The sequence below is a fragment of the Strigops habroptila genome, chromosome 1, assembly GCF_004027225.2.
Source record: "Strigops habroptila isolate Jane chromosome 1, bStrHab1.2.pri, whole genome shotgun sequence".
NCBI lineage: Eukaryota > Metazoa > Chordata > Aves > Psittaciformes > Psittacidae > Strigops > Strigops habroptila.
The window spans coordinates 83,670,819-83,694,196 of NC_044277.2; the positions used below are offsets into that span (position 1 = coordinate 83,670,819).

At 40.1% G+C, this 23,378-nt stretch overlaps 1 protein-coding gene across 3 annotated transcripts in view; it reads right to left on the reverse strand.

Annotated features, from left to right (window-relative positions):
• The window catches only part of PIGN (phosphatidylinositol glycan anchor biosynthesis class N), a 97,286-nt gene extending 73,964 nt beyond the window's left edge, over window positions 1-23,322 (reverse strand). Inside the window, exons 1-6 of one of the 3 annotated variants that reach the window (XM_030480836.1) lie at window positions 23,258-23,317; window positions 10,200-10,459; window positions 6,829-6,950; window positions 5,535-5,633; window positions 2,888-2,890; window positions 1,119-1,225 (exon numbers count right to left, since the gene is read on the reverse strand). In XM_030480836.1, the coding sequence (XP_030336696.1) occupies window positions 1,119-1,225; window positions 2,888-2,890; window positions 5,535-5,633; window positions 6,829-6,950; window positions 10,200-10,426 (558 nt within the window). In that variant the 5' untranslated portion in view covers window positions 10,427-10,459; window positions 23,258-23,317. Of the gene's footprint in view, window positions 1-1,118; window positions 1,226-2,887; window positions 2,891-5,534; window positions 5,634-6,828; window positions 6,951-10,199; window positions 10,460-23,257 lie in introns of all 3 variants that reach the window. The other 2 variants (XM_030480844.1, XM_030480851.1) reach the window with 2 other exon arrangements.
• Between the last annotated feature and the right edge of the window lie 56 nt (window positions 23,323-23,378).

The window sequence follows — 23,378 nt, forward strand, 5'->3', positions numbered from 1 at the left end:
GCTTGGAGCAACCTGGCCTAGTGGCAGGTGTCCCTGCCTGGGGCAGGAGGGTTGGAATTAGATGATCTTAAGGTCCCTTCCAACCCAAACCATTCTGTGATTCTGTGATCAGCATTTCATAATCCAGGACAAGTGAGGTAGCATGGAATACCATGAATATAGGAATTAATGAATAATCAGGGACTGCAGTGATAGGACAAGGAGTAACGGGGTTAAACTTCAACAGGGGAAGTTCACGTTAGATATAAGGAAGAAGTTCTTTACAGTGAGGGTGATGAGGCACTGGAGGGGGTTGCCCAAAGAAGTGGCAAATGCTCCATCCCTGGCAGTGTTCAAGGCCAGGTTGGACAGAGCCTTGGGTGACATGGTCTAGTATAAAGCGCCCCCATCCATGGCAGTTGATCTTAAGGTCTTTTCCAATCCTAACCATTCTATGTGCCTTGGACTATTAATACTTACAGTGACGGCACCATAGAAACAGTCATGAAACAGCACTGACCCAAGTCAGCTGAGCAGAGCACCATGTGAACAAGTTACACTGCTTCAGGGCCTGTGCTGCCTCCGCCCCCCAAACTAACCCCGACTCCTCTGGCAGCCACAGCATAGCATGAACCACTGTAGATAATCAGGAGCCAGCTACGTGCATTAGAACAAGCCACACTGTGTAATTACAGTGGGAACAAGCCTGACAAAAATTAAGTCAATAATATTGTCCATTACTTTCTCATTATGAACTTAACACTTCTGCCATGCCGTAATAATCGTTATAAAATCCTCAAATAATCATATTCAAGATTCTAAAGGGTCTGTAGTACTTTAAGATGGGTTTTAGATTAAATGTAAATTTAAGACAAAGAAAAGCCAAGAATGTTTTTAAAGGGTACTTTTATTAGTGTTAGGGTTTTTATTATCACTGAATGACAAATACTTCCTATAAGCTTCCATTACAATAGTCATGATGATCGATTTGAGCAATTTTTACTTATGACCCCAAGTGATAGGTCTTTCAAAAATTCTTATTTTCTAGTTTAATGATAAAGTTCGCATGTTCTATGAGGCAGTTAATATCCAGCTCTACTTTTTAATACACAGGTAGCATAGAAAGATTCTCTGCTCACCTTAACATGATCAAAAACCCACACATCTAGCTTGGCTGCATCTTGTGCTCCAAAATCTTCACTTTCTGCTGTGTAACAAAAAGTATAAACGTGATCTCCAGTAGCACCTGCAAAAACAATACAGATGGAACAGGGGACAGAGAAAAGTTTTTTTCCTTTTCTCATAGTCAAAAAATACATGAATATTAATGCATAGGATTAGAAACCTATCCCGAATTAGAATCCTGAGGAAAGCCAAAGGAGTTTTTTTTTACTTTAAACTTTCCCATAATTTATGGGGTTCTGAGGTCTGGATACCATTTGAATTCATTAGCTTATCAGCATCTCAGAGGAATGAGAAACAATGTTATCCAGTATGCTCAGAAGAGAAACTAAAGTATGAAAAACCATATAAGAGTAGAACAAATCCCAGATAAAGCAAATTAAACAGAATTTAGTTTTGAAACAAGAAATTTCACTGAGAAAGTTCTAACAGAGGAAGCTACACGAGCACCCCCCATATGAAGACAGGCTGAGAAAGCTGGGGCTGTTCAGCCTGCAGAAAAGAAGGCTGCATGGAGACCTCATAGCAGCCTTCCAGTGTCTGAAGGGGGCCTACAAGGATGCCAGAGGGGGACTCTTCATCAGGGACTGTAGTGATAGGACAAGGGGTAATAGGTTTAAACTTACACAAGGGAAGTTCAGGTTAGATATAAGGAAGAAGTTCGTTACTGTGAGGGTGGTGAGGCACTGGAACAGGCTGCCCAAAGAAATGGTAAATGCTCCATCCCTGGCAGCGTTCAAGGCCAGGCTGGACAGAGCCTTGAGTGACATGGTCTAGTGTTAGGCATCCCTGCCCATAGCAGGGGGGTTGGAACTAGACGATCTTAAGGTCTTTTCCAACCCTTACTATTCTATGATTCTATGATTAAAAGCCTTTTATGAACACGAGTATTTTGGGGGAGTGAGGAGAGGTGTTAAGAAAATGTACTTAGCTTTGGTTGTTAAACTGAATCATACAAGAGAGTATGCTTTCAGTGAGGCCTTTTACACATGAAAACATCATATATCATATATAAGGAAGATAACAGGCAGGATGTAACTTAGTTACTATACATCAGTTCTAGGAGGCACCATGGTACCAAAAGCCAAGTGGGCAGCTTCAGAAAGACAATATTCAAAACCTGCATCTTTAAAACATGGATCCAAAATATAAAAGGAAGAACTACTGGACTGTGTTCAGGCATAAAGTACAACACGAGGGTCACTGATGTGAAAACACAGCATCTGGACAAGACAATTTCATTCTGTACTCACGGTCAAGAGAGCAAAGCAGAGAGGGGTGGGGGTGGGAGTTGAGGGGAGATGAAGACCCAGAAGAAAGTAAACTTCTGAAGTCCTGGAAAGATCAGAATTCAGGTGGGGTTTCATGAAATAATTCTGTCAATAGCTGAGCTGTTACAGCTGGGGGATGATATTTCTACCGTGACTACATAAACTCCCAGAGAGGAAAATGTTCTCCAATCAGTTAATGGCCAGAGAGAATATAACCAATTTGCTGGATGTCAAATATATAATGCAGTTCTGTGAGCTTCCAGGCTTTTGAATGAATTAATATCCCAGTATTAGGGAGCTGTTTAACCAAGATTATGTCCAAACCCACACAAGAGATGCAGGTATTTCAGGCCAGGAAGACGAAAAGTGGCACAGATTTTCTGGTGCAGCTCCCCCCTGCCTCCCAGGAGACATTACTACTGCTTATAACCCACAACACTCACTGCAGTACTCACAGTCTGAAACAAAAAGGAAGAAAATACTCCCAGGCATTAAAAAGTGAATTCAGGATTTCCAATTGGTGAATAAATGAGTTGAAAAAAAAGAAATAAGCCTTGGCCGTCACTGTCAGGAAGACTGATGGTACACGATAGAGTGCTGTACTATTTTTCTGCACAGCCACAGCAAACCCAAGACCACCTGTCTTTGAGAGGTGCCACACTAAAGAAGCTAAAAGAAAGCATGCGGTCTGCAGGCCAGGCAAAGCAGCACATCTACTACTTACGTATTTCTAATTTCTACCTGAGAAAACAAACAAACAAACAAAACAAACCACAAACAAAAAAAAACCCCAACAACCAACCAACCAAAAAAAATCCCCAAAAACATACCAAAAAAATGCAGGACCTTTGCTAACAAATTTTGCAGGTACAAACAGAAGGGAAGAAAGACTGAAGGCACAAGGACAGTCAGACACTGAGCCAACAGAGCATGGGCACCAGAAAGCTGTCATCAACCACAACCAGTGAGGAATGTGAGAAATTCTGCATGTTTCTTGGTGTGCTGTAGGAACAAGGAACTAGGAGACCTAGAGGTCTAGTTGTCCAGAACAACCCTGACAAATGTTTGTCATGCTTATCCCAATGGTCTTGATAATACCTCTCTTCAAGCTGAACAATGACCCCAGCCTTGCTGCTAGTTTCCAAGAAAGGAAGCCTGTGGAACAAATGGCAATCTGGGTACAAAAAATACCTTCTTCCTATCTGCACTATCTTCTTTCCTTACCAGAAGCAACAGACTCAGCTCCTTTTTCGCTGTGGCATTTGATACTCTCTGAATTACACTCCTAGACCCATGACAAAACAGTTCCGGACTGAAACATGTAAGTGGAAAAGGACCTGAAGAATATAGACAATGACAAGAAAAAAAGGATTTTTCTCTCCTTCCTAAAATCCAATAGGTGTTCAATACTCTTTATGCATCATCCAATGAAAGTGATGAAAGAATTAAAAAAAACTCTGAATAGTTTGGCATGATAAAATACACACAAGAAGAGTCCTGTGACCTCACTAATTTGCAACATAGGAAGAGGGAGAGAAATTAAGCTATGCTCCCCTACCTCCTTTTTGACTTTTTTGTAACAGTAAAGATAAAGAACAAACACTTGATTCCATTCACTTCTGTATTATAAAACTTCTCCTTGGAAACTCCATATTATAAAATCCTTTCTGCATTATAGAACTTCTCCTCTTAAGAAGAAGGGAATTTATTTTTTTTTTTTTTAACTAATAGAAATTAATCTACCTTTCTGTCATAAGAAACTATGATTCATTGTCCTATATAGCATCTACTTCTTGGATACAGTGCTGCACTAAATCTTTCTCAATTTTGGAGGATTTCCTTCTCCCTTCAAAAGAAAGCTCCATGGTTGGTGCCACTCAGAACAAGCCAAACAGTATAGTATTACCCTTGCATATCCCTTCAGATAACATCAAAGCTGCTTCCAAGTCCTCTGCTAATCTTCTTACTCAAACAAAACTAGTAGGACAGGACTCTGGGAAATTACTGAATTTCCCAAATATTTTCCCAAGAATGTATCTGAAAAAATGTAAACAATCTGTGCAAGGGCAGTGTACCACCTTTCCCCTTGCCCCAGTCACCATCACAATATTCCCAAATACAAGCTGTAATTTGAGGTCATGGGAAATTATCCAGGGATATTTGCACAGCTTACCATAAACTTATGAAGACCAAGCAAAGAACAGAAGAGGGGTATGTATGTGGGGAATATCGGGATGAGAGAAGGAAGAGCCTGGAGTTCAGAGAAAGTTCAAGAATCACCATGAGAAATATGATGTGCACTTTTTCTAAACCACTATTAGATTCCACTCCTATCTTGCCTATCACTGTTTTCTGATTTGTCAATACCAGTACTTAGAACAGCAGCACATGCCCCTAGCTTGTCCCCGTTTCACTTCAGTCTGTTTTATTCTGAGATTTTGGGAAAGGATGTGTAAGGCCACATTCTTCCAAGAACAAAAGAAATTAAACCTGGAGACTCTTTAAATGCTTGAAGTGCTGCTCAGCAACCTCTGTATGCTCGAAGACCAATTGCACTAGGCTCACAAGACTTTAACTCACTGCACAGCATGGGCAAAAGACTTCGGCTTCAGAAATAGTATCAGAGTTCCTGCTTGTATGTAGTGCTACCCTTTACTCATAATTGTTCTGGACTAGAACTTACAACAAGCTACTTTTCCAGCTCAGACACTCAAAATCACAGCTGCAGTTCTATCATCCAACTCTCTGGGAGCAGCAGGCACAGGAAGAAAAATCCCAGTTGCAGGCTTGCAAACGACAGCTTTAAACCTCAACCAAATTAAAAATATTAGGTCCTTTTACCTAAAGGTGCGCTTCCTTTAGTATGCTGATAGAATTCACTTGGGCCTATTTCAATGGGTGAGTAATAAATAGGGATATCCTTTTTAAATGCTTGCTTCTTTTTCTCCACCCAGCCTTGAATTCACAAATTAGAAATCAGGTATACACAAATATACGCATACTAGAAATACTTTATTCACCTTCTTCTTTAACTCAAAAGCTGTGTCTCTATTTTACTACCTGATAACTATGTGTTAGAGATTCATAAAATTTAAACCTTACCTTTTGCAAACATTGGCAAAATATCTGGGCTTCCCCAGCTCCAAGTATATTTACTTTCATTGAAAACAGAGTCAAATTCCACTGGATTCTCCTTCCATCCTAGTAAAAAAACCAAATCTCGATTTAAATGGGGTTGCCAGAAGATCTCATTGACTGCTATGACTGACAGTCCAAGCAAAATGCTTGGGTTTTGGTTTTTTTTTGGGGGGGGGGGGAGGAGGAGTGTGTGTGGTTTTTTTGTTTTGTTTTGTTTGGGTTTTCTTTTAAGTTTTCCTTGTATTATTCCACAATGAATTCACTTTGTGAGTCCTAGTTTTACTTCCATTTCAACCTCTATCTGCAATTAGTCCCCCATTCATGAAGAAGTGAGCTGAAAACCTAAGCCAATTTCATTATGCTAGGGATTCAAACAGATAAAACACACAGCTGGTTTACCTTCTAAACAGCTAAAATTCTCCTGAATGCCGAATCCCCTGTTGTCTGAACTCAGTTTTTGGCATTTCAGGCAATAATTTACACACTCCTCTATCATATTTCCAGCAGCCACGTTATAAAATAAAACCAATAACACCTTCAAGATCTTCCATTTCCATAACAAGGCAGCTAACAGAAATAAAGATGTTTTTAATGGCAATTCCTGCCAGACCTGCACTTGTAGCAGATGTCAGGACGAAGACCCTTTTGACTAGGAACATGGACAAGACCAAATAATTCCTCTTACCTCCCCTGTCCAAAACCAACACACAACATTCCAGGGGTTCAGGCCTGGAAGCCTGGGGGAAGGCAGAGGACCACACAAAAGACCAACTAGGTAATGCAAAGGCTTGTTCCACATTATTTACCACCAAGCATGCAGTAATAGCTAGCTCTTGACAAAGCACACAGCTGGGGTTTTCGCCCGGTTTTGCTAATGATTCTCCAACCCAGTCTAGCAATGATTCAGCTAAGACACTGCAGTTCACTACTTGTTTGTGACACCTTCTTAGCCGTCTTCCATTATATCCCATATGATAATTAAAAATTCTGTAAGATGAAGAGGTCACTCCATAAGACACTTCTGCTTTTAGACTCACAGTGCTAAATTTTACCATGTTACAAAACGTTAACTTAGGTAAGCTATTTTCATAGCTATCAATATTAAGAGTGAGAAATATATCCAAAGTCATTCTTTTCCATATAATCTTCGTATACAAAACACTATGCAGGTACTTATCAATAATCGCCTAGAAGCCCAGCACATCGCTGAAATACCTTATTTTGGAGGACAGTGTTCAAAACTTCAGGACCAGCATACCTTTAGCAACTGCACTGACATCTTCGTAAAATCCAGCTATAAGTGCAACATGCCCTGGCCTGGATTCCGTTGGGACCCGTGTGTGAGAGATTCCCCAGCTGCCATTATTCTCTAGAATACTCCTGAAAACAGGATACAAGGCAGTTAATGCTTATGCCTTCTTTAAAGTACAATGAATTGCAGACAAAAAGAGTGACAGATAGATGTGAGGCAGGAAATGCAAAAAACCCCCAACAGATTAAACCAGATTTTCACTACTGCCTGCTGTGCAGCAAAACAAGCAGAACATTAGCCTGCAAGTAGTTCTGTATTATAACACCCCATAGAGAACATTACTATTGTTGCCCATCAGCACCGCAAACAGATGAGTTTAGCCAGTGTTCTAACGCACTTAGAATTCACACAGTATTTTTTTCTGCTGCTTTCTGCTATAGTTTATTCCTCCCCCCCTCCAACAGATTGTTTCTGCCTGGTTCCTCTTTTCTTTGTTCTTTCCATTTAGCTTGAAAGTGCCTAGTTCAATCTCCTCATTAAATATGCTCCATTATAACTAGTTCTTGTGACCATGTCTGCCTTTATCTGTGCTGAATATTGGAAGCCAGCATCAAAAGAATTTAAAACATATGTAAATCTAAGGTGCAAATCACTTCAGGAACACTGAGAAAAATTAAGTAAACCATATATCTTTTGCAATTACACTGAAATGAAGGAGAATACCTTCTCACCGCATATCCAGAAATACATGACTTGTCTATGGATTATGCACATACGAAAGTTATAACAGATAAAAAGCAAAGAAAACAGAAGACAAAGCCCAAGTATAAGAAAGCCTCAACTGTTGCCTGTTGAAGATACGAACAGTTGGAGCCTGTCAGAGAGCAAGCAGTGAGCATTACCATATGCTGTTTTCTTGTCTCCACCTTCTGGGAGAAGAGAAAGATTCACTGCCCACTGTCAGATCAAGGGGAGAAAGAAAGAACACCAAACACACTAGGACATACCTTATATAAATGTTCAGGAAAAAAGCAGCAGAATCTTCTGAACAAATTCAAAGCAGTTTTTAAGAGTCAAATTACTGGGAAATGGTATTTTTGTTGTTCATTACATCTACTGCAAAATTTGCTATATTTTTATCAGACATGTTTTAGCCAAAGTAGATTATAAATTCAGGATTTGTGACTTTATTTTTAACAGAGATATTATACAACTGTTAATGATAAGATCTGTACACTCAGCTCTAAATAGATTTCTCACTAATGAAGTACAAATTACACCACAATCTAAAATATCAGGCTCCACTCTAAGCTTGCAGGATTCAGAGTTTGGTGGTTGCTTTTTTGTTTTAACTCATCTTAGACCTCACATTCTCAGGCCTTCTTGAAAGCTCATAGGACTATTTGGAATAGCCCAAATATTACAGTGAAAAATGTGAATGGTGATACAGCACTCTGACATGTTATTCTAGGTTTCATCTCCGCTAGGTTTTAAGACAAGTTGTGCTGAAAAAAGTACTAATTTGAAAAAAGGATTTAAGTATTAAAGTGGTTTCTAATTTATTCTCACCGAAGACTCAGATCAACATGTATTGCACTAGCATCAATGGAAGATGTAAGACAAGAATCAACACAACCCTCCCCATACTTCATTGTCATAAAAGGTAGGAAACTGTTTAAATTAGAATTTGATTTCTATTGAGTTGGAAAGTAAACATTTACATTTTCTTTTCTGGGGCTGTATCACAGGATCTGAAGTCAACAACAACACATACCAGACAAAAAAACCATAACCAGGTATTGTCATTTACATGTTCAAAATTAATTCAGCTATTTTGAATTATTTCAAATCCTTTGACCTAGAAGAACCATTTAAAAAACAAATAAATTTCCTTGACAGTATTAACATTAGCTACCCATAGTAACAATGATAAATATGATATAGTACTAAGTCTGAAACATGGCAGGCAAGCAAAAAAAAAACCAACCATCTTACCCAAAATCACCACTACAGCAATTCAGATCACCTACAGTCTCTCACAGCTATCACAACACTGCTAAAAACAGACTTTTTCAAGAATATTCGTGAGAGAAAAGACTAGGTACTTGGCATATAGCAGCCAGCAATATGTCTCAAGCCTAATGGACAAGCTAATACATGGTTTAACTTTTTATTTCTAGAAAGGCATGATCATGCTGAATGGCTGAATCTGAAAAACTCGAATCACTTAATGGCAAAAATATCCATTATAACTCTTTCCTAGCCACTATCCTCCACTGCTTCTAGTGATGGGGCCATTACAGCATTCACACCTTGTGGATGGTGAAAAAGACCAACAGTTTTACTGCTAAGGGAAGAAACTGCTCTGGAGGAAGCATGTAGCCCACTGCTAAAAAACAAGGAAAACTCACACTGATGTGGCAGGCATCTGCCAGTGGCAGACAACACTTTACAAAAGCACTAACAACAGAAGAAGCAGATACAAGTAATCCCATATAAGCTGACAAGTGCTGTAGCAAGGGCTCCTCAGATTCCTGTAGCAAGACTGCAAACACTGAAACAGCTTCAGATGATTGATTATTTGAGTTTGCTCTGATATTCAAGCCAGACCAGTGCTATAACACTAAAGCAGTCTTATTAATACTGTCTACTTCCCCCTCTCCAGTCTAAGAAACTGTTTGTCTTAAAATCGGATCATTATCTTGATATAAGGAAACAGGGAAGGTTGGTGAAAATCAGTTTTAAGCACTCAAGGATGACTCGCAATACTCTTTTTGGCAGGATTAGTTCTCCTACAATCTTAAACCCAATCATTCCATTAAGCAATCAGACACACACTAAAGAGCACAAGGGAGGCAGCAGGGTCACACACGCAGGAAGGGTGGAACAAATAGGAAGCGGCAGCCTGCTGTTAGATCCATTCAAGCCATCTTTTTTAATCACTCCTTAAAAAGCTTCATCTGTAGCTTAGAAGACAAGCACGTTAATGAACTACTGCTCCTAAAATGAACATCCAGGAAGCAGTTTAAATTAATGACTCTGTTAGGCTTCACAACTGATACCATGCTGATGTGAACGGAGAAAGTTCATGCTCCTCTCAGTTACCGGCTAGCTGTAGTTTTCAGAGGACAATATTGACTTAATTTACTCTGTTCATAGTTTAGCAGCTTTAGTGACAACGAGGGACACCAACTGAAATTCATGCATTTCTGCAGGGTGTAACTCCACAAAGTTTGTTACTTCAAAGGCAGAGGGAAGGCAGTACCCAAGCCACCAGCAAAGTTGCCATCATTCCTCTTGTTCCCCTCTCAGTACCACATAGAGCTGCCTCCAGAAGCAAAATCTTCTGGATCAGTAGCATTTTCAGGTGGACTTACCGCAGGTAAGGTGCTCGGGGTGTACTGTTGCTGTTCAATTCGTACAGCGAATCTGCCCGCAGACCGTCAGCCACAAAGAGTACGAGACGTTTTGCCGGAGGCGGCAGTGGAGTCTGATGAGGAGTCATACCATGAACCAGGGGTGAGCTGAAGTAGATGTCAAAAATGGAGACCAAGAACACACAATGCACAAGGATACCAGCGAGTATGAAGACTGATACACCCATGGCAACAGCAGGCTGGCAAGGCAAAGTTCAACACTGAGAGGGAGTGAGAAAAACAAAGTTAGGCAGATGAGACTTATCAGAATCAGTATTTATTTCACTTATTATAAAACAGGAGTATCACAACCACAGTACTTGCCCAGGACCCATAATCTCTGCTTTCAACAAGCTTTTTCCCCAGAAGTTTTGGTCAAAAGTCACTACATGGCTAATTCAGACTTCCAGACAGTCATTATGTCCCAGCATCTCTGGTGTTTAGTGAGGTATCAGATGGCTTCAAAAGACTATTGAATCAAGCCAGTTTGCCCGACATTCAGCAGGTTTTTGTTACCTGCACCAGTGAGAGACGACTCAGGCAACACAATGTCTCCATGAACACACTACCCTCTACCGGCTGACTGCATGACACTGTTGAGGTCTGTTCAGGCAAACGCAAGGCAAAGACAGCTAGGGAAAGCCATCCTATAGCAAGCATTCACTCAAAGTTGCTTTTCCTATGTTTACTACCAATTCTGGGCTCATTATATTCTGCATAGAAACAGAAAACTTCTTTAAAAGGAAAAAAGATGCCCTGCTGAGTGCAGAACATTATTCCTCTTCTAAAAAGTGACAAAAGCACAACAGCTGAAGGATTATGTTTCATGGATATATTCCCTTTTTGAATGTTTTTTCTGCCCTGTCATTCTCTGAAGCTAGGTTAAAGATACAAATATGCTTAATAAAAGGTACACTGGAAATGTATATGTCTGCCACGCGTATCAAGGCGTTCATATGATGCCTACTGAAAGCAATGCAAATACGTGTACTGACTCAGGTAAGTGTGGGATCTGAGCCTGTATGAGGCTTAGTTCCAGCACAGTTCTGTTAGTATTGTCCAGGCTGCTTAGTTATTTAAATATTAGCTAATTATCAACCTCAAGAAAGTAACACCTCACTCACCAATTTAGAAACGGATGTTCCTAACAGCCTGGAAGTTTCAGATATTCCATTATCTATGTAAATACACACTGCTCTATAAAAGAAACTCTTTCTTTCAGAATCTTGTTGGTGCTTCTAAATGACACTATATATATGTTTATTTTGTTACTTATAGAATTCCAGTAGCTGGACAGATAGGGACAGACACCACTTTTATCAAACAAAGAAAAAGGGTTTCATTAGCACACAACCGTAACTCCGATCAAAACTCTGCAAGATTGTTTGGGGTTTTTTTAACATAAAAATTTTAAAAGGCCAGAAAAACCAAATAAAAAAAAAACCAACAAAAAAAAAAAAAATACAAAAAAGAAAAAAAGACTTGAAAGCTTATATATATATTATTATTTATTAATCCAAACAAAATTCAGATCTGTACACAACTTAACCGTGACTTCCAATCCCACCCATTTTCCCTACTGAAACACAGACGCAACAACTCCAATCCTAATCAGAAACTCTAACATAATAAGTCCTCATTTTAGAGATTCGGAGAGAAAACCATGTAACGAGATTGAGATAACTGAATACAATGTTTCAAAGAGACACCCAGTAGTCACGCTTAAGTGATCAAATGAAATTTTCCATTAATCAGGAGCTTATATGCTTCTACAAGTGAGAAGCATGTGAGATCCCAAGAGAAACTGGGCATATTTGTAAATATCAATTTTTTTAAGTACTAGGGTTCCTGCGTGAATTTAAATACATGAAACCACAGTCAAAGAAAAGTGTTAAATTCAACACCAGACCTCATTTTATTCAAGCAGTTTTCTTTTCCATAGGGCTTTCTCTTTTCATGTAGCTGTGTTTGGTAAGAGAACCCAAACTATTCACGCCTGATGAGAGTAAAAGCTCTACTAAACAAAGCAGTTACCTCAATCTGATACTTGCTGTTGTATACTCCCAGTGCTACAATTCTATAACTTAACATATTCTAACTTCTTCTAATTAAAGTATTAGTAAACTAATCTGTTTTCAGCTCTAGCTATTTCTCTTTGCTTTAACTCCTCCCAGGTCTGAGCTCTTGCTTGCAGCAAAAAAAGTGCAATCAACACAATTCAAATTTAATGCTGTCTTAGACGATAGTGATCTACAGAAATAATTAAAAAAAAAAAAGAAAAAAAAACCACAACAAAAAATCCCCAAACTTTAAAAAGAATCAAAAAACCCCCAACAAAACAATAGCCTGAAATGGCCCTTTCCCATACAAAAAAACAGTTTGCATTTTGAGAAAGAGCTTGTCTAAATGATCCATTGCTGTGCAAAAACAGGTCTTGGCTCATACTGGTTCATTTCTTGGCTGAATCGCTACCAAATGATACTTCACACAGTTCTTTAAACTGAAAAAAACCAAAACCAACCAGCCAGCAAGATAGGCAGTCGAAATAAAAAAGAGCATCAGAGATACCACTCAGAAGTCACCTCAGTATATACCTACACCGGTAAGAAAAAGGAGAGTGCTTTATCTCTCTTTCTAGGAGAAGAGAGGCACCCCAGCAACAATCTAAGTTAAGGCCAACAGAGTTGACAAGACCAGACCACCAGCATTTCACTATCAACATTTAAATGCAAACTTTCGGATTTCAATGTGTGAGAATATATGTCCTGCAAATTGAAGGACAACCCTCTTCCCTAATCAGGAATACTAAAGTCACATTTGCAGTTATTTAAGCTTCTTCAACCTAGGATGGGCTACCACCTTTCATTCTGCTGTGGAACAAGATAATTTCATCCACGCATTTCTAGCTACTTGATATGAAGAGTTACTAGTTCAATGGATGCCAAGGCAACAGAGAAAAATCTCTCTTCTTGGAACAACCAGCCATACCCTGGAAGGCTACTATTAAAAGTTAATTTTATCATGGATCACTGAACCATGAAAGGTAAACCATCAAGGAAAAAAGTGAAGGTAAAAGACAGAGGTACCTCTGGATCTATAGAAAAGGAAGATTAATGCCACATATTTGTGACACCATTACATCATTAATGTTTGTACTGTGTAATTGCAGCTACAAGTGTTTGTGGCATGAAAAAATGAGTATGTCTCACTTCAAGTATAAATTAGATACTTGTGGTCATCTCTCCTCCATTGCACTCTTGCATGAGGGGCCATCAATATGGAGAGGAAAAGTCAAATATTTATTTTGAAAATATCCTTTTCCTTGCAAGATCTGAACATAATCTTCATGAGTCAGAAAAAGGAGATTCGGGGAAAATGAGATTTGAGGAAAAACCTCAGTATAGCTCTCTTGGGACACCTGAGGTTTCTTCTGCTTATGATAAGCTCTAGCATTACACCTTCCCCTCTCCCCCACTGCATTTCCAGGAAGGGTGGAATCATCAGTTGATCTGTGTTCTCAGAGGTGCAATGCAACATCTAGACTGCAAGTCCAAGGAAGGATGTTGCTTAACAGTCAACACAACACAGTGCAGGAACAGCTGGAACTAGTTGATGGCACCTCTAAATTTGAAAATGCACAGATCTTCATCCATCTGAGACCTCTGTCATACAAAGATCTCTTCGCCTCCTCCTCACCCTTTGTGCTTTTGCATCACCATTTGACAGGGTCATTAAAAACCAAGTCTCAACCTGCAGGTCTAGTGTGGGAACCACAGGCCTATTAGCATTAGGAGGAGCTGCAAATGGAAGCATCAGTATCAAACTCCTTTGTGCCTAGCTGCCTTCTGGCATACTTTTCTGGCTGGGAAAAAGAGAGAGCAGCTAACCCAACCAAAACCAGGACACCCGGTAAAATCTGAGTGCTCAGATCTACAGTGGCGACTTTCATGCCTTCTAGGCACAGAGAAAGCTAGCACTGTGTATGCACCTGCCTAGCAGGAAACATGCTTATCTATGTACTATTTCTCTGTATCTCGCATGAGATACAGCAATGAAATCCAGTTTCTATGGGATATCACACAAAGGAAGAGTCTCTTAGTTTTGTCTCCCTTCCATTACAGAGGTCATCATGAGCAAATTTCTCTGTCGAGCCTGGTGCTTGATGGTTCAAGGCAGAAACCTTGCAAAAGCATGCTAAAACAAAGAAATAACAAGGAAAAAAATGGATTAAGCACTAGCTTATAAGAAAAAGCAAAAGCCATAGCTTGTCAAGAGAAGAAAAATAGAAATGCATTAAACACACACACTTTGGAGGATAAGGAGCCAGGTCTAAGTATTTATTACTAGTGCAAAAATGTCTCTGCCTTCAGGTGCCTGGCCATCCAAAAAGTGAGTAAATAAACTGTCACTTGAAAATATATCTTACATTTTTCTGTCGAGGAAACTTTAGCCAAGGATATCTCAACATTTTGTATCCTCTGATACTTTCCCAGACAATCCCTTCACAAGTGACTTAGTGCACTATATCCCACAGTCCTTATTTTCAAAACAAAATGCAAGCTTTGCTCAAATCCTGACTGCATTATTCTACTTAATTCTGTTAAGCCACTGCCTGTCACACCAAGAGGAGAGAAGGAAGCTTCTAGCCTTCTAGATAATAGAAGAGCATGTTGCAACCTATTTGCCACATGCCATTTCTTACTGTTCATCCAAACATATTACTTGTTATAATGCAGTTCAGACAGCCAATTCACCTCCTCTACAGACTCAGCCCAACTAGCAAACTACGTATCAGACTCAGATTTATTCTTTTCTTTCTATACATTTTTGCTGCTGTTCCAACCTCCTAAACTAAACACAGCATGAATAATGATACCGTCCAACCTCCAGTATGTCAGAATGTAAACTACGCCAATAAGGTATTTTTTATTCAAACAATTTCGAGTGAACAACACAAAGCTGGTGTGGATTCTTCAAGACCCTTTTCAGATCCTTAACAGGAGAGTATTAAAGACCCACCAAGCTACTCACTGCATGTTAAATGCGAGTTGTCCATATGAACAGAGCAAGTAGAAAATCAGCACTGACGCGGCTACGCTGGGGGCTTCAGCAGACTGCAGAGCTTCTCACTTTTTGGGATGTTGTACATAAGCAGACAATAGAGTGAGCAGATAGAGGGGAGCAATCCTTGGAGAGATAAGAAGGCAGAAGAGGACACTTTTCTTAAAGTCTAGGAGATTAAAGAAAGAAAAGCAGCAAGTACCTCCTGACCACAATTAGTTATTTTTGCAGAAAAGTGATGCACACAGATTAGAGAAGGGGATTTTGGTTGGGTTTTTTGTTTGGTTGAGGTCTTTTTTGTGGTGGTGGTGTTTTGTTTTTTGGTGGTGGTGGGGTGCTTTTGTTGGTTAATTTTCTTGGCTGTTTGGTTTGGGTTTTTGGTTTGGTTTGGTTTGCTTTTGTTTGTTTGTTTTCCCCAGAATCCTCAGAAAGTTCAGCTCCCCACTGGTGCCAGATGGGATGAAGAGACCCTCTCTTTCTTTGTACTCACACCTATCAAAACAATACCAAAAGATCCTGATATTAGCTGTGAGTGCCTCACCACCAGTCATGTCAGTGCAAGGACTAAAAAACCCAGACTGTGACAGCAGCAGGGGAACAAGACATCAGCAGTGAGCCACCTAAGCCCAAACATCAGAGGCAAGAAGCAGGCAGTTTATTCCACATGAGCTTTTCCCTCTTTTCAAGTTGATCCCTAACTTGCTGACAAGACTTCTTTTTTTCTCTTTTCCCCTTCCTTTTTTTTTGACTCATGCTACAGAAGCTACATCCATAGCCCGAAGCTGCATCAGGTTCCTCAGTGCGTAACAGGAAAGCTGACATAATTAAGTGCAGATCTCATTTTCCCAAAGTAATCTACATCTAAGCTACGTTCCCTCTGAAGTTATAATCTCTCAGCATTATTTATGAGGCAAAGAAAACCGTACTTGTAGCACAATACAATATAGTTCTTCGTGAGAAATGTAACCTTTCCCTTTCATATTTTTCTTTCTTCAAATACGCAATAAAACATACACAAAATACTACATGGAATATGCCTCATTGGCAGGAATATTTTTTAAGGATAATAAAATGTCAAGAAAGGGACCTCAAGTTACATTAGTCATTCCTTTTAGAGGGACCATGCCTCACTAATACTGTCAAGTCTGTTAATTAAGACGAATAAAAACCATTGGAAATGCATTTTCAATAAGCATCAATAGCCTTAGCAAGTACCTTTTACAGAAAAAGAAAGACACGAATGTTTGCTATGTTTCTGGCTGACTGATACATTTTTCAACTAAACAGTGCTGTGTATTCTGTAATTTAAACTGTCAAAGTGGTGACTGTACAATTTGTCCGTACATAAAAAAATTAGGCTTTTGCTTAGGGTAGGGGAGCAAAGTCAAAGTTGTGTGGTCTAGCCGACAATATTTTGTATGCTATGGCAGTTACACATCATCTAAGATGCTGCAGCAGTCCCTACCCTATTGTTTTACTAACTGAGATTTTAAAGGAGTTACATTAGTCAAGAAATGCAATCAAGTCATTCCTGCTGTCACAGCACATACACCTATTGACTGCACAAATTAATTTATACAATAGACTTACCAGCCAGTCTCAGAGTAATTCTCTCATATCTTTACACAGTACCTAAACATAGGAAACCCCAAATCCTCATTTTGACTTCATTGTATAACCATACTATGAAGAAAAGTGGGATTACAATGAAGTCCCTTTTCCTCCTCTCCAAAACTTCATTTTCATTCTCTATTGAGGCATAACATGCTCTGCCAGACAACAAAACTGCAACTACAGTACATCCACTTGCTCTGGCACTGAGGTGGCTTTTGTAATTCAAACCATCTGTTTAAAATTATTTAATGTTCAACATCTTCACTGAGCATTTTAGGGATTATAATAACAAATGACATCTGTTTTAAATTTTAAATGTGGTTCAGAAAAGCACATCCAAACCTGAGGCAAAAACCTCAAAGAATATTTAATTTTCTTTTTAACATTACTTGATAATCAAAATTACTCTGCCTGCCTTGCCAAAACTTTTCAAGGAGAAATTTGACTATGGCCTGCAAGGCGCCAGTAAAACATCAAGTGTTCTAATACTTGAATGCACTGCAAATCACTTACCCCAATGTCAACCTACACAATTTTCTCTGAATTATTCTGTAAACATGGAAAATCGTATCCACAAGTCTCCCAGGCACAAAAACATACTTAAAACCAATACTGACAACAGGACAGCATTGATAAAGTGTACATGGGTACTTCTGTAAGAAACGATGACTGCTTTGAGGCATGAAAGAGAAAAAAGAGCATCACCCTTTAGTACCACTTGTTTGCCAAGTGGAGAAAAAAACCTAAGAGTAGAAATTCAGCATTACATCTGCTCAGTATGCAGGCAGCTACTAATTCAGAACTCGGAAAAAGCAAAACCCAACAACAATAAACCCTCAGTCGTTTTGCTGCGAATCATCTATTTCACTGGACAGCAGCATTTGATGGAGGGGGTGTGGTGAAGGGGTGGAGGGGCTATATCTATTTTCAAGAGGTATTTGCAAATCTTCTTGGGCATTTCTTGACTTCTGAGTCATTCAGCAATACTCTTATCAGCAAGTCTTCTTCAAGCACCACTGTTTTACAGCTTAACATCATATTTTCAACTTAAGATGGAGTGTTTAATTGTTTTTGTTCTGCCAAGAGTATCTTGAATTACTCAGATTTCTCTATTATTGCAAAAAATGAGGATTTTTATCATCGTTTTTTCCTGCATATCTTGTAGACATATTTTTCATATTACAAGCTTTGTGATATACTTTTGGTGAAAGAAGGTCAGCCTGAGAGTGTCCAACAGAACCCAGCCCACCAACCACCACAGCTGTCAGGGTCAAGGGGACAAGTGGCACTTAAGAGAAATACAAGCAGAGCAAGACAGCTTGCTACGGCAGCCTTGCTGTCTCACTGGAGCCCTCCCTGACAAATCAAGGTTGAAGGAAAGCCTCCTGAGATATTTCTAAAGGGACTTCCAAAACCAAAAAGAAAAGCAATAAAGTACACGCACCAATACAAGCAGTACAGTTCTTCCCTTTAGCAATAAAAGGGACAAGGATCAAACTCTTTAAAGTCATACAACAAATATTAACATAGAGCGCACAGGGAAAATATTGTAAAAAGAACAGTTTTTAGGTGCACTGAGCTTTGCAAAAGCAGCTTGCAAATGTATTCTGTATACACACAGAGAAGAAAACACCCTTTGACGATAAAACAAACAGTGCTTAAAGCATGTTCCATAGAAGCCAGTATGACTAAGGAAGATTTTAAACAGCTGACAGAAGCGGTTTGTCTTTATTAAGTCGTATTTTTTTATTGATATTAACTATTACAAATAAACAAGAATTACGTCAAATAGTAACAAGCCACATCTGCTGAATCTTGCAAACAAGGCTATGAATGTCAATTTGCCAATAGTTTCAGTTTGAAGGAAAAAAGGACTACAAGACAACCTTCCAAGCATATATTAGTATTTTCAATGTACTACTTAATTATCCTAGCCAGTTGAATATAACATATGGCTGAATGCTATTCAACTAGCTAACAGTAATTGGTATTCTATATATCTTTCCCTACCAAACTTCAGTTCATAGCAAAGCTGACACAGATTGAGGTAAGTTAAGTTTCCCACTGAGAACAGAAACTCATTTACAGCCTGAGGTGAACATACACGAGGAAGGCAATCCAAGTCAGAGACACACTGTACAACACATTGATAAGCACAGCTCGGAAGAGCAACCTGTGAGCACAGCAGGGAGCAATGGCCAGTGTCCACCCGGGACCCGGACACGCAGCCCCCACCCACAGCAGGAAGGCGCTCTATGGGTCCTGCACCCCTTCCGGCCCTTACAAAGCCAGTAGTGCTCATGAGTACAATCCAGTGCTCGGCACCAGGACAGACCAAGTTCCTGGGAAATCCTACCCTGAAAACATGCTGTCAGGAAGCACTGCTTCATCATAAAGAAATAAGCACAAGGAGGGGAAAAAATCTCCAATTCCTTCAATCACCATATGAAACAAACTATTCCATAAAAATTGCAATAGCCAAGTTGTAAAGTGCAGAAAAAGCTAAAGAGGGTGGTTTATATCACCTTCAAGAAAGCACTCAAGTTCTCAAGCAGTAATGTAAGTATATACAGCATTTGTCCAAGGATACTTGGAGGACTAGTAAGAAGTCTATATGCAAAGGAGTTACCTCTTCTTTAACTCTTCCACTAACAGCCATAGTTACAAGGTGTTCACAAGAAAAGCATATTCCTAAGCATGCATAAGATCATGCTCAAAACTATCCATTACCCACTCAAACTATCACTTAGTGCAGCCTGAAATACTTAATTCACTCTAGAACAAAGTTCTTTTTGCTCCTCAGCAATCTCTACTACCATAGTAAGCAACATTCATTATCGTTCATGATATATCAACTTGTAAACACCCTCTGTTGAAACCCTGTGAACTTGTATTTGTTTTTAAGACAAAGCCAGACCACTTTTCATTTCTAGAAGACACCTATACTTTTTGGCTGCTGACCTTTTCAATGTCAAGCCTTAATTGCCTAGGCCTCCACAAAGCTTCAATAAAAGACACCTTAACAAATTCAGGCAAAACAGCTTTTCATTTGAATTTTAGTACGTTTAGACCTCAGAACTCAAGAATGACTTTACAGTTATGGTTTTCATACTTCAGTGCACTGTTTCCCTTCCCCATCCATATGGTCCTTCACCATGGTGAGGCATACTATCTTAGATAGTGCTAACTTCTAAAATCACTTTCTGTGCAGCCAACATTTCCAGACAATACTCACCATCTTCCAGACCAGCATGAGCAAAGCCCAAGCAATTAAGTGTTTGTGGTGTCTTAAAAGGTTCTATCTTTTGTTCCCAAATTATGTCTCCTCACTCAACTGTAACAGCTTTTATCCCCATCTATTCATTCTCACAAAAACATAATACATGCATCATGAAGCTTCAACAAGCTCTCTAAAACACTCCTTAGGCTCTGACTGTGATTGCTTACTGTATTTTTGATGGTAGACTTCCAAATATCCACTGTTCACACTAATGTTTCAAAACAACAGATTTAGAGATAGAAAAACAAAGCCAAACTTTGATTCAAAGGGATTTAGGGGGTTTGTTTTGTTTAATTCAGGTCCTTATCAGACTTCATGGGACATAACATTTTTGGTGAGGCTGACAATATTTCCAAGAGCCCCATCATACTGCTGTACTACTTTGACTTCAAACCCCAATTTAACAAGCACTTTCTAAAGTCAGTTTCTCCGAGTACAGCTACAGCTGTACTTGACACACAAGTAACTATTAATCTGTGATATAAGCTATTCTCCTTAAAAAAACATACCCTTAAAACTGGAAGGGACAGATACAGTTTCAGAAAAATGGCAGAGGTCTTTAAGCACAAACTACCAACATTATGAGCCTCAACATTTGCACTATTTGGCTCTCCTGCAGAATATAAAAATATTTTTGAGGTTAAAGAGTTGATAAAGCACTGAAATTCTTTTTTTTTTTTTTTGAGGTATTAAAATAAACATTAAAATTGTAATTTCTGAAAAGTTTCTTTTGAAAGGGGTAAAAGTCTTAAATAAACACAAATAGACAAATATTCGAGTAGTTCAGTTTTAGAAGATGATATAAGTAAGAGTTGGAGGAACTCACAGACCTGCATTATTTAAAGTAGAAATCAGATTTGCCTCTGATTATCCTCATTCTATTCCCTGTGTCTTGACTGGGACTCCAATCAGATGAAAAAAGCCTACCCTATTTCACTGTAGGACTCGCTGGAACACATTAATTCACACATTTCAAGTACTCAGCACAGAAAACCCCAATAACGGAATTATTTTAAAAATTAAATTAACCTTCTCTGTAGCAGCTGAAATAGAAAACCCCTTATAGCTTGACTTAAACTGTGCAGTCACTGTGAGAGCAGTTGACGCTGCACCAGAGTAGCACAGGAAGCAAGCACTCTTTACACACACCACCGCCCCAAACAGCATAGAGGGAACCCAAAACCACTCATACATTTAAGGTCATAAAACCTCAAAGCACTAGGTCAAGATTTAGCACCCCTACCAAAATCAACACAGTAAAAGCAAAGACTGAAATTTCTCTACTTATTTTCCATGTCAAGTACTGCAACTTTTACATTATTTTAGGGGAGGGAAGGGGAAAAAAGCTGGTCCTTACTGCAGCAGCACACGGGAATCGGCAGAAAGGAGCCTCCTAAAAGACAGGTAGAATGTAGTGTTCGATCTATATTTAACAACTCCCAGACACATGCAAGCACGGCTGATCGCCACTAGAGGCTGCTACAGAACATCAGTAAGTTTTTCCCCTCCATTTCAAGGAGGAGGCGCACTACCAGCTATCAACTATCACCAAGTTGATAATTAACATGCTTTAACTCTGCAGAAAGGAAAGGGAAAAGCATAAGTTTTCTTTAAGGGTTCCTCATTCTACCGGAGCACCAACACTGAAATCTTTTTGTTCTTATTTTTATTGTAGTCTGAGTCAAATTTTAAAGCATTTTCAATACACCACCGTTTTATTCTATGCTACAACCAGTTCACACTCCACTACTTGCTCTCTTTTTGTATAGTATCGACAACGTAAAACAGTAATGTAGTAAAAAAATTTAAAGTTTATTACAGGACAGTGGAAAATTGATTACAAAAACTCATGCAAATTAAAAACACAAGTGCCAGTCATAGAACCATAGAATAGTAAGGGTTGGAAAGGACCTTAAGATCTCCTAGTTACAACCCCCCTGCCATGGGCAGGGACACCTTGCACTGAACCATGTGGCCCAAGGCTCTGTCCAACCTGGCCTTGAGCACTGCCAGGGATGGAGCATCCACAACCTCCCTGGGCAACCCATTCCAGTGCTTCACCACCCTCACTGTAAAGAACTTCTTCCTTATATCTAATCTAAACTTCCCCTGTTTAAGTCCGAACCCCTTTTCCCTTGTTCTATTGCTACAGTCCCTGATGCAGAGTCCCTCTCTGGTATCCTTGTAGGCCCCCTTCAGATATTGGAAGGCTGCTATGAGGTCTCCATACAGCCTTCTCTTCTCCAAGCTGAGTATCTTTTGTAGAGAACTCACACGATAGGACTACAAGAGTTTGCAGTCACAGTACTGAATACTGCTTCTAGATCTAGAAATACTAGTAAAGACCCGTAAATTTTAAAGGTTGTACATATAATCTTGACTCAACAGTTTCAAATTATTTGCAAAACAGCCAGTTCCAAACAGGAAACATTTCAGTATCACCACAAATTCTTGCCACTATTTTATTATCGCGATTTTGACCCTAACTTTGCTTCCAGTAAAGTAAGCAATTCCTAGTGAATCAGCTTTACACAAACACAACTGCAGCAAGTGTAGTGGGGACATGACATGATTTTCAAAGACAGAACATACACTGGAGCTGACCCTGCTCTGTACCGCTTCCAGTAAGCTGAAGCTCTACTCAGGAGCAAACACCAGCTGTTGCTACACTCTGGCTAAGAGTTTCTTGCGAGGTTACACTTTCACATCCTCTTTTTAGGAGCTACAGCACCACCCCCCCAGACACACAACTCATCACCAGACGTGCTTACACTGCCCCGATTTCAGGCCTGTCACGCACACCTGCTGCCGGCGACAGCTCAGACCACTGGGAGCCCTACACCGGCCCGGCCAACACAACCCAGGCAGCAGGCGGGCCCCAGGCCTTGGGGCCGAGCCCCGCACCTTCCGCCCCGGCACCCCGCATCCGCCGCAGGCTGTGCGGCCGCCCCGAGCCCCCCCGAGCGGGGAGCACAGGCGGGAGCTCACCCCGCACCCAGCAACCGCCACCCGGCCCCCTGGAACCCCCGAAGGAAGCGCCCAGTGCGCAGGCGCCAGCACTCACTCATCTCCCCAGCAGCGAGCCCCGGCACCTTCCGCTTCCGCCGGCTCCCGCGGCGGAGGGGCCGGGCGTGAGGCCGGCAGGGGCGGGGCTCAGCGTTCCCGGGCGCTGCCCGCGGTTGGTC